This window comes from Ictidomys tridecemlineatus, chromosome 11 (assembly GCF_052094955.1).
Source record: "Ictidomys tridecemlineatus isolate mIctTri1 chromosome 11, mIctTri1.hap1, whole genome shotgun sequence".
NCBI lineage: Eukaryota > Metazoa > Chordata > Mammalia > Rodentia > Sciuridae > Ictidomys > Ictidomys tridecemlineatus.
Window position 1 is genome coordinate 117,068,480 of NC_135487.1, and position 12,273 is coordinate 117,080,752.

At 40.3% G+C, this 12,273-nt stretch overlaps 1 protein-coding gene across 2 annotated transcripts in view; it reads left to right on the top strand.

Annotated features, from left to right (window-relative positions):
* Positions 1 to 1,348: 1,348 nt before the first annotated feature.
* Cd244 (CD244 molecule) overlaps positions 1,349 to 12,273 on the top strand; it is a 29,546-nt gene continuing 18,621 nt past the window's right edge. For both annotated transcript variants that reach the window (XM_040287278.2, XM_078027158.1), the window contains exon 1: positions 1,349 to 1,807. In XM_040287278.2, the coding sequence (XP_040143212.1) occupies positions 1,747 to 1,807 (61 nt within the window). In that variant the 5' untranslated portion in view covers positions 1,349 to 1,746. The remainder of the gene's footprint in view (positions 1,808 to 12,273) is intronic.

The following is a 12,273-nucleotide window of genomic DNA, read 5'->3' on the forward strand; positions in this document are numbered from 1 at the left end:
AGCAAGGCTGTTTGGGCTGCTAAAAGAAAATACCACAAACTGGGCAGCTTATAAATAACATGAATTTAGGGCTGGGATTGTAGCTCAGTGGTAGAGCACTTGCCAAGCATGTGCGGGTCTTGAGTTCTACCCCAAGCACCTCAAAAATTAAATAAACAACAACATCAACAACAACATGATGTATTTCTCATAGTTCTGGAGACTGGTATAAGTCCAAGATCAGAGGGCCAGTGTGGTTGGGTTCTGGTGAGGGATCCTTTCTGGGATGTACACTGCTGGCTTCTTGCTGTGTCCTCATGTGGAAGAAAGAACAAGTGAGATCCCTGGAGCCTCATTCATAAGGACATTAATCCTATTGAAGAGGGCTGTCTCTTAAGACCTAATCACCTCCTCCAAGACTCCACCTCCTAATACCATCCCAATGGTGATTCCATCTCTGGGTAGGAATTTTTAAGGGATACAAACATTCAGGTTATTGCACCAGTTTTACATAAAAAGTCTCAGGTATAGTTGTTAATTTGATGCTGAAAACCATTTTGTGAAGAAGGAGAACCAAATATGGTGATTCTGAAGACGCAGAAAGTAAGTCGGCTAATGTCACACAGGTGTAAATGCAGAACTGAGCCTCAAGTCCCAATTTTTTATTCCAAATCCAGTGCTCTGACCAGAGCACCATGGCTGCTTCCACTGGCAACAGAGGGTCTCAGTCTGCCTCCCCACTGCCCAGCTTCCAACAGGGCGAATGGAAAAGAATCAAAAGATGAAAAAAAAAATAGAAAGGAGGACTTGGGGAGAGGAAGGACTGAACGGGGTTGTTTCTAAGGGGAATGAAGAAGAAAAGGGGCATTAATCTTAGAGTATGGCCTTGAAGCAAACCCTAAGGGGGTGATAGGATGTCACTGTCCCCATCTCTCCATAAACCCCCCCCACCCCCAAATCCAAAGATGCCTGGTCTTTTGGAGGCTCAAATCACAATGGGGATGGGGAGGGGAATAAAAATGAGTCCAGGTGCTTCCAGGGAGCTTTCCAGGGAAAGCAAGAGGAGAAAGAAAGAACTACTATAGGAAAGTAGAGAAAGAGAAAGGGAAGAAATACAGAGGTATTGATGGGACACTTGGAGCAAAAGCAGATTTTTCTGAAACAAATATAATTTGCATGTTCTTAAACTTGGGTATCAAACTACGTAGGATCTCTGAGCCTGTTAGATTTTTCTTTTGTCCCCAAAGCTTAGGTCCTTTCCTGTGTCACCCTAGCGACTCCTTCTCTCCCTCAAGGGCTCTGCTTCTCAGCCCACATCCTCCCCAAAACCTTTCCCCTTCATCTCCACAATATCTGTTGGACGGGAACAGGCTGGGATAATGGCTGTTCGGGGCCCCCTGTTGATCTCTGCCTACCGCCACTAGGATGAAGGGACATTTCCGGGGCCTCTGCCTTTTGCATGAAGCGGCTGGACTGGAGCAGAGCAAGGGATAAGATTTTGAAATCGGTTTTGTGAGTCACAGCAGACTCTGAGCACCTGCCCATTTGAGGCAAACTTCGCGAGCTTAGCTTGTGGGAACCTTCAGAGCAGATCTGGGGGCTGGGACTTTTTCAGTGGCTTCATCAACTCACAGCAGAAGCGAACAGCCTTGAGTTGAGGAAACTGTGGCTGGACAGGCAGCCAGGCCCCTTCCTTCTCCTGCGGACTGGTGACAGCGAAGCCCGTGCACAGCTGAGTGTCGGAGGGAGCGAGGGGCCCCTTTGGGGATGTTGGGGCTAGCTGTCACCCTCCTGCATCTCTTGCTCCTCAAGGGGCATCACGGCCAAGGTAAGGATCCTCAGCTTGACATGGGGTGAGGGCTGCCATAGACTCGGTGCTGTGTCCTTTTGGGAGATTAGAATCCAGACCTTATGTGATCACCTGGAATGAGGTGAGCAAGAGAGAGAGGAAGGGGAGGTGGCCCCGATCGCATAGGTCTTTGGAAAATGCATGGCTTTTGCTTTGTGAGAAAGGGAGATCTTAGGAAAACTTTTGCAAAGGCTCTGTATCCACAACTTTCTCTTTCTGGTATGCTGCTTCCTCTTTGGCCCTGAACTTGTTCCTTTTTCTCATGCTTTTGCTCAAATACTGTCTTCTTGATGAGGCCTTCCTCATCCATGATACTATATTGCAACCCCTTATCTCTTGCTCCACTTACTTTTTCTCCATAATACCCATCTCCATCTTATAGACTACACTGTTTACTTGTTTATTCAGCCTGGTAGGATGCAAAACTTGAGATCAGGGGATTTTGTGCATTGTTCATGCCGTACCCTCACCATCTAGACACAAGCAAGACCTTCAATAAATATTTATTTCCATAATAACAGCATCCTCTCTATTCCCCTTCCTTCCCTGAGTACATTTTGAGTGGCTCTGTACCAGCCTCTGGGCTAGGCATTGAGAATCCAGTGCTCAATAAGTTCCATAGCTCCTTTGTTCATGGAATCTACATTCTGTCACCAGAATGAATATAAAATTACAGCTGTGATGAGGGCAGAGCATGGGGCCCAATTTAGTAGGTGCTCAAAGTATGTTTATTGAGTGAATACGTGAATTATTTACAGGCATCTTAGAGGCAGACTGGAATGATTTTGGGGTCAGATATGTAGGGGAGCAGGAACCTTCAAATCACTGCCCACAGGAGCGAGCCTGGGCCCTAACATTCATTTGGTCCCTAAATTTAAGTTTTAGTTGTTCCTTTTAAGGAAGTCCCAAAGGATAGGGTGGAGACTGTGAATCCTGAGGTACTTTGGGTGTAGGGTGAGAAGATATGCTGGAGAAAAAAGAGTAGGGATAGTGTCTTTCCAGTTATCTCTGAGGGTTGCCATCTATTTATGTAGATCATGTGAAAACTTTCCCTTCTAAAGGAGTGCTCTCTAACTGGGGCTGTTCTGTTTGGGATCCAGGTCGGCTGTAGAAGGCTGGAGTCATTTTTAGTTATCTCTTCCTTGACGCACCTCCTCTCAAAGTAAGAATGATGTGAATAGCTAGAAGAGAGATTAGGAGACTTAGAAACCTGGCTGCAGCACTATCCTGAAGGGAATTCAGCCGTAGAAATCACTATAGGGGTAACTTGGCTATTGTCTTTATAAACAAACCCTATTATTTATTTATTTTTGCAGCAGTAGGGATTGAGCCCAGCGGATCTCTACTACTGAGATGTACTACTAGCCCTTTTTATTTTTATTGTGAGACAGGATCTCACTAAGTTGCCCAGGCTGGCCTCGAACTTGTGATCCTCCTGCCTTAGCCTCTCAATTGGTTGGAATTTTAGGACGTGCCACCAATCTCTACAGAAACATTTCCGATTAGGGTGCAAGATATGTACAGAAAAGCACAAAAATTATAAATGTACATCTCAGGGAGTTATTGTTAAATGGACATACCCTTGGAACTATCATGTGTTCTTTTCCTTTTATTACCTACTTCCTCTTCTACAAATAAAACCACTGTTCTGACTTTTAACATCATAGGTTAGTTTTACCCAGCTATAAGTGGAGTCACTTGGTATGCATTCTCACGCCTAGCTTCTTTTGCTCAATATCTTGTGAAATTCATCTGTGTTGTAACTTGTAACCGATCGTTTTCATGGTGGCATAGTGTTTCATTATATGACTGTATCCTCGTTCATTCATTCTATCATTGATGAGTTTTGGGTTGTTTCCATTTTTTTTTTCTATGTAATGATGCTGCTACAAGCTTTTTATACAGGCATGGCTGTTGGGTATATTTCCAGGGTAGAATTGTGGGGTATGAGACTATACTTACCACACAGCAAATGCTGTCACACTATTTTCTAAAGTGGTTAAATCAAGCTGTGTGTGGGGATTTCATGTTACTTGAGGGCTACTGTTTCTTTATTCTGAGGGCCTGTGAGTAGGGAGTGAAATTTCAGGGGTGTGGTGCCTATAAGGCCTCCCTGATATTCTGTGTGAAATTCCTATATTACAGTCACTTTTGGGAGTTAAATGAAGAGTCACTCTTTCTTTTTTTTTTTTTTTTTTGGTACTGGGGATTGAACATGGGGCAACCACTGAGCTACATCCCCAGTCTTTTTATATATATATATTTTTTAGGGACAGGGTCTTGCTAAGTTGTTGAGGCTGGCTTTGAACTCTCGATTCTCCTGCCTCAGCCTTCCAATCCATTGGGATTTCAGGTGTGTATCACTGTGCCTGGTGAGAGTCACTCTTGAATGAATTACACAGATTCATGAAGCTCTAACAATGCTCCAAGAACTGTGCCAGCTTTTGTGAGGAAACAAAAGAAGCATGTTAATTCTACCCGTAAGAATTTCTTTCAGACAGAGGAAAATAGGTGGGCACAATCACAGCTACACAGGAAGGTAGAAAATGCTAAGTGTCTCTGACAGGCAGGATCCCTTCTGAGTGAAATGGAGGCTGAGAAGACGGTGAGTCCTTCAGATAGGGACCCCAGGGATTGGCCTTGGGGGACGAGGGTCCAGGTGTTCAGAACAAAGTAGAACAATCCAAGCAGAGGAATACTAAACAAAAGCAAAGCAAACACAGGGTTTGAATGGGAAGCACGAAAGGCAAATGCAATAGTTAACTTGGAGAGAGATAGTTCTCTGTCATAGAGGAGACCATTCAGTTAACGGGGCCCCGGGCTAGGCCCATCTTGACAGAGGGGAGGGAGTTCCTTTGACTGTATATGGTCAGTCTGAAGCTAAGTTGACAGGAAGAGAGAAGCGGGCTGCAGGCTGTGGAGGATGCTTTGTGATTTTGAGTTTGGCTTGACTAGGGCTGTCCCAGCCCTGCACTTTGGGGATCTCACTGGGCTCTCTTCACTTAGACCACAGCAGGGACCACCTCTGTTTCCTCTCCCCCGAGCCTAGTAGCACAGGCTCAAGCTGAGAAAACCTCAACATCCTCGTGTTGGCTGGTGGAAGCTACATTCTCTCTGAGATCTTCCTTTGCTTTTTCTCGGGGGGCCTCAGGCCTCCTCTGCTCAGCAGGTCCAGGTGGTAGGAAGCTGCGCTGATGCTGGCTCCAGCTTGAATCAGGCTGCGGGGCCGAATGGCACTCCCTGCGAGTCAGATGGTCTCCCTGACGGTCCTCTATAGTCGAGGCCACTTCTTCCGGAGGCTGTACTAAAGTTCATCACCTGGGTCCCCTGCCCTTTCTCTGCAGAGTTTCTATTTTAACTCTTCCTTTCCTAACCACCGGAAAAGGCCCCCCAAGGCTGCTGAGCAGTAGCAACGGCCGTGGCTGTGGCCCTGAGACCTTCTCGACCATGGGCCTTTCTCTTCTGAACAACCGACACTCAGTGCTGGCTCCCGTTATCCTTCCCGCCTTTACCATCTTTTCAGGACCCACGTTCACCATCATAGCCTCTATCTGCTGACCACCTTCTTCTCTCAAAAAACAGGACCATAAATTAGGGATTCGTACCTCCAGCCCCACCAACGATTCCCCAATACTAGCCGACCTCATCTTCTCCTGTAAACTGCCACATTTGCCTCTGCTCAGGGGAAGGGGGCTCTTGTCCTGTCCCTGGTCAAAGCAAACCAATGGCAAGTTCAAAGCCAGCCTCTGTACCTTAGTGAGATTCTATCTCACAATAAAAAAGGACTCGGTGTATAGCTCAGTGGGAAAGTGCCTCTGGGTTTAAGCCCCAGTATTAAAAAAAAGAAAGAATAAAGAGAAAAAGAAAGAAAGACCAAACCAACATGACACCAACATGATCGTCCTAGGCCCGTTTTTATTTGCAGAAAAAACCCATCTTGTGTGTGTAAACTAATTCAATAGTATATAAAAAAATGGTATAATAAAAAAAAATGAGCTCCAAGGCAGTATATCATTAGGACTCTGGTTTACAAACTCAATTCTTTAAGTATTTAACAGTCTAATTAATAACCATTTCCATGTATAATCCATATTTAGTTTTGTGATAGTGGAGAACTACATTTTTTAAAATATTTATTTTTTAGTTGTAGTTTTACACAATACCTTTATTTTATTCATTTTTATGTGGTGCTGAGGATCAAACCCAGGGCCTCGCACATGCTAGGTGAGCGCTCTGCCACTGAGCTACAGCCCCAGCCCGGGAAGTACATTTTTCTATGAAATACTCTATGTTCTAGTGCTATTGGTAATATAGAAGTATACTTTATGATTATTTTTATAGATTTATATATTAAGCACCTTTTAATATTTGTTCTCTCTCTTGTAAATTTATAAAGGTAAAAATAAAATAAAACCACCCAAAACCTAAAAATTAAACTCATATTTTCATCACTCCACTTTCCAAACCTGCTGGAGAGAGATTTGCCCCTTCTTAACCAGACCAATAAGACACAGCATGAGTGTCTTTCCTCCCCACTGCTGCTCTGCCTGTAAGATCCTCTTCCTGATTCCTTTCTCCATCCACCAGGCAGGCCTTGAATCTCTTTCAGTGGTGACTCCTAGACACCTCCTCGGAGCAGCCACTCCTAATGCCCCAGAACAGAGGAAGACACGCTAACCCTTCATGCCATTATCACACCTTGGGCACACCTTCAAGGCGCATCTCACAGCACATCTCAGTTGGCTGTTTTGGATTATAAGGACATTAAATCAAGGATTAAAACATTTCCTTTATGTCTTGACTTTGTGCCCTTAATAACCCTAGTCTTTAAAATAGGAGTGTGCCAAAGATATCTGCCTATAGGTGTGGCATGAGCAACAACAGATGCCAGCTCTGAGCGACACAGATAGGCTTGCTGATGTGCATTGGTTGAATTTTGGCTCTACCTTTGAGCCAACACGATGTACTCATGTGTGCTCCAACGATGCTGGCTGGTCACAGTTCTTGGCTGTTAACCTTACATGGCTTCTGGTTGGTTCTTCTCCTCTCCTGTTGTGATTTGGCTTCTATTTCTTACTTAAAATCCTGCCCTGCCCTATGGATTTTGATTTTGTAACAAGCATTTCTGGCTTCTGTACTTGAGCCTGTAGACTTGGCTTGTCTTGCTCTTGGTGTCTCTTCCTGTGAAATACTCAGGATCCATCTGTAGTCTCAGACCATGAATGCATTAGATGGAATGGAGATATGGACATCCAATAATTTATCCTGGAGCCTGCTCATGCAATGTATATCCATCAGGATGGCTCCCTTTCTGTCGGGCCTTACTCTTGACCCTGCGTGTTGCTGACATTGCTATTGCCAATTAACCAGTGTTGGGTGTCCGTCTCCTTCTCCTTTACCACTTGCTGGTTCTCTATAAGGAACATCTTTCTGGGTGCCATTCTGTTAATGGTACCTGGGTGCCTGGGTTAGTTTCTTAAAGGCAATTTGGTTAAAAAAAAGAAATTAATAAAATCCCCCAAATAAATAAAAATACTAATTAAATAATATGTTTGAAAAGTAATTTGGTTGCTTTATTTTACCTTTTCCATAGCCTGTAGAGATGATGTCCTGTTTCTGGGAGAGAGGAAGTTTTATGATACTTTATTTCTTTGCAAACGCTGAAAATCACTAAACCTCTTATTCTTACTTCTTCTATTCTTAACACTCTGCGTAAGGTTTGGACCTTATGTTTTATCCTCTGGCCACGGAGGATCTTAAAGGGCTGATCCACCTACATGAAATGCTTTTCCTCTAGCTCCTCCCCTGACTGGAAACTTCATGTCTTTCTCTTCTCAGTCCGCGTGTCCAGCTGCTTAGGAAGGTCTTTTCATCCTTGAGTCTAAAGAAATCCCCACACTTCTTACTCTGTTTTGTGACCTTTAAAAACTCTATGCAAGGCACTTATGCCTCTCTGAAAGAATCCTTCTTATTTTTCACTTATTTATGGTGTGTGCTCACATGAGCATGTAAATGCCATGGCAGCAGGGACTTTGTTTCTCTTGCTCACCCCTATGCCCTAATGCCCAGGGCGGGATTCTCAACTGGACAGTTCCCCAACCCCAGGGGATATTTGGCAACAGGGAAAGGGTTCTACTAGAGCCTAGTGGGTAGAGGACAGGAATGCTGTTAAACATCCTTACAACACATAGCACAGTGAAGAATTATTGGGCCCTAAATGTCAAGAGCCAAGGTTATTAATTAAATTCTGTCCTGGAGCATTGCCTACACGTAGTGAGTCCATTATTCATTGAACACTGAGCGTTTTCCTTATTAATCTGTAAATTTGCCCGGTGTACTTTCTTGTCTGTTGTAAGAAGTCAGTGTTCTGATCTACTGATTTCTGTCTGCCATTTTAGTAACAGCTTCAGGAAGACTTTTCTGATATTATCTAAGAGATGGGTTTAGCTAATAGATGCATGGGGAGCTCTCGTCTGTCTCTGCTCTTGCTGTGGCAGTGTTTCCACAGTGACAAACAGCATCACACTTTGCTTTTATCAAAGTATGTCTTAATTTAATGGTCAAAACAACTTTATGAGAGGTAGCCCATATTCCTTTTTATTATTTTTTGCATCAAAATATACAGTGTTGTGCACAAAATTTAAGGGAATTGCTTAAAGGACTTTTATATACGTATGCACACATAACCACCACCCACATTGAGATGTAAAATATTTCTAGCACCCAGCAGGATTCTTTCCCTCCAAGTTGGCAATAACCCCAAAGTAACCAACATTCTAATCTTGCTCACTATAGATTAGCTTTTTCTAATTTTAAATGTCACTATAAATGGAATAATTCACTAGGAATTCTTTTGTGCCTGGCTTTCTTACTAATCTTCATTCAGATGAAATCCGTTCACAATGTTGCCTCAAAATAGTTTATTCTTTTTCATTGCTGTGCAATATTGCCTTATCAGAATATGGAATGATCTCTTTATTAATCTTCCAATGACAGATATTTGGATTGTTTCTCATTTTGAATTATTATGAATAAAGTCATTACGAACATTCTTTTTTTTTTTTTGAGAGAGAGAGAGAAAGAGAGAACTTTTTTTTAAACATTTATTTTTCAGTGGACACAACATCTTTATTTTTTTATTTTTATGTGGTGCTGAGGATCGAACCAGCGCCCCCGTGCATGCCAGGCGAGCGAGTTTACCGCTTTGAGCCACATTCCCAGCCCCACGAACATTCTTTTTTGTTGTTGTTGTTGGGGGGAGGTACCGGGGATTGAACTCAGGGACACTCGATCTTTTGCATAGATTTTACATAGATTTTAGATTTAATTTACCAATTTCTGCAAAAGTAACTTTCTAGATTTTTTTCTTGGAATGCCATCGAATCTGTAGTTTAGTTTAGGGAGAACTGACGTCTCAACAATATAAGTCTTGGGCTGGGGCCGTGGCTCAGTGGTAGAGCACTTGCCTAGCATGTGTGAGGCCCTGGGTTTGATCCTCAGCACCACATAAAAATAAATAAATAAAATAAAGATATTGTGTCCAATTACAGCTGAACAAAACAAAACAAACAAACAAAAACAATATAAGTCTTCCAGTTAAAAATCTATGTTATTTTCTTCCCTTTATTTGCTCTTTACGTCTTTCTCAGATATCTTTTGTTACCTTGGGTATCTAGGTAATAAATATTTCTTGTTGAATTTTTCTAGGTATTTTAATTTTTTGTAGGGTTTTAATTATATTGTTTTCAAATTTGATTTCTCAGGTGTTTGCAGTTATATATAGAAATACAAATGATTTTTTTATATATTGACCTTATATATAGCCACCTTTCTAAACTGGTTTATAAATTTAACTTTTTTTTCATATATTCCTCTGTGTTTCCTACATATATAATTATATCATCATGAATACTCATTGTTTTATATATTCATTTCCAATTTTTATTTCTTTCATTTATTTTTCTTGTGTTGTTGAATTAGCCTTGACCGCCAGTAGGATGTTGATTCAAAGAGGTGATTATAGAATCCTTGTCTTGTTCCTGAACTTAGTGGAAAAGCATTTTATTGGCTTCTAAACTTTATCAGATTAAAAAGGTTTCCTGCTATTGGTTGAAAAATTTAAAAATAATTATGAATAAGGGTTTTTACCATAAAGAAATGATGCATGTCAAAAGAGACAGATATTTAACTTGATTTAAACATCTATTGGAACATCACATGGTACCCCATTAATATGTAAAATTTTGGCGTCTTATGCTTCAGTTAAAAATTTTAAATTGAATTTAAAAATCATGAACTTCTGCTGAATGTTAATAAATTCCTCTTCTGCACCTATTGAGATAATAATTTTATTTTTCTCATTTATTTTGTTACTATAGTGAATGTGTGGTGAATTAATGTGGTGAATTATATTCATGAATTTAAAATGTTAATAAATTTGAACACTTGGGATAAACCTCTATTATTCAAAATATGTTATTTTTGATGTACTGCTGGATTCAGTTTAAGAATATTCAGTTTGCATATTGGTTCATAAGAGATACTGGCATGTGATTTTTCAGAAACTGTTTTGAAAGATTCAAATAATCATCGTTGACCACAGTTAGCCTCTCATGCTGTAGAGCATATTCTTCTTCAAAGCATGATCTTAGCACCTTTGTCAAAAATCAGTTGGCCGTAGGTGCATGGGCTTACTTCTAGGTTTTCTGTACCATGAATACCATGTTTTTTTGATTCTTACAGCTTTTTAGTGTTTTGAAGTCAGATAATGAATACCTACTGCTTTATTATTTTTATACAAGATGGCTTTGGCTATTCAAGTGTGTGTATATGTGTTTTTCTATATAAATTTTAGGATTTTTTTTTTGAGTTCTGTGGAAAGTCTGGTATTTTGATAGGAATCGTATTGCCTCTGTAGATCGCTTAAGGGAAGGAATATGGACATTTTAACAATATTGATTCTTCTTATCCTTGGACAGAGGATGTTCTTCCACTTTTTAAAATGTCCTCTTTAATTTTTTTCATCAATGTTTTATAATTTTCATCATAGACATCCTTCACATCTTTGATTAAATTTATTCCAGGTTTTTTTGTAGGTATTATAACTGAAATTACTTTCTTGATTTCTATTTCAGATAATTTGCTATATAGAGCAATACTACTGATTTTTTATATTGATTTTTGATATCCTGTAAATTTGCTGAATTCATTTATCAGCTTTAGTAGTTTTTGTTTTCTCGAGATTTAGGGGTTTGCTATATGGAAGATCATATCATCAGCAAATAGTGACAATTCATCTTCCTCTTTTCCAATTTAAATGTTCTTTATTTTTTTCTCTTGCTTGATTGCTCCGGCTTGGATTATGTTGAGTCAAAGTAGTGAAAATGGGCATCCTTGTTATGTTCCAGATCTTAGAAAACTTTCAGATTGCCCCCTACTCAGTATAATTTTAGCTGATAGCTTTCATAAATGTCTTTTATTATGCTGAGGTATGTTCTCTCTACCTAATTTATTCAGCCTTTTTATGAAGGGACATTAGATTTTATCAAATGCCTTTTTTGAATCCATTGAGATGCTCATGTGGTTTTTGTCTGTTATTGTGTTGATGTGGTGTATCATATTTATTGATTTGCATACATTGAAACATTCTTGCATCCCTGGGATGAATCCCACTTGATTGTGATGAATAATCTTTTTTTTTTAAATGTCTGTTTTATAATTCTAGATGGACAGCATGCCTTTATTTGTTTAGTGTTTTTTTTTTTTTTTTTAAATGTGGTGCTAAGGATCAAACCCGGTGCCTCACACATGCTAGGTAAGCGCTCTGCCACTGAGCTACAGCCCCAACCCCATGATGAATAATCTTTTAAATGTGCTTTTAGATTCAGATTTCTAGGGGTGTATGTATCTGTGTGTGTGTGTCAGGGGTGTTTGGTGATCAAACCTAGGACCTTGTGCATGGTAGGAAAGCACTTTACTATTGAGCTACATCCCTAGCTGAGTTTTGGTATTTTGTTGAGAATTTTTACATTGATGTTCACAGAGGATATTGGCCTGTAGTTTTTTTTTTCTTTATTGTGCCCTTATCTAGTATTGGTCTCAGGATAAGGTTGAACTCATCAAATGCTTTAGGAATAATTCCTTCCTCTTCTATTTTTTGGAATAACTTGAGAATTAATATTAATTCTTCTTTAAATGGTTGATAGAATTTATCAGTGAAGCTCTGATCCTGGGCTTTTCTTTTCTTCTTTTCTTTTTTTTTTTTGCTTGCTTTGAATCCAACTCAGGGCCTAATGCATGCTAGACACGTACTCTCCATACTCAGCCCCACTGCGCTTTTCCTTTTTTATGCGAGTCTTTTAATTATGGATTCAATATCATTACTTCTTATTGTTCTGTTCATGTTTTCTATTTCTTCATGACTTAATATTGATGGGACCTATGTT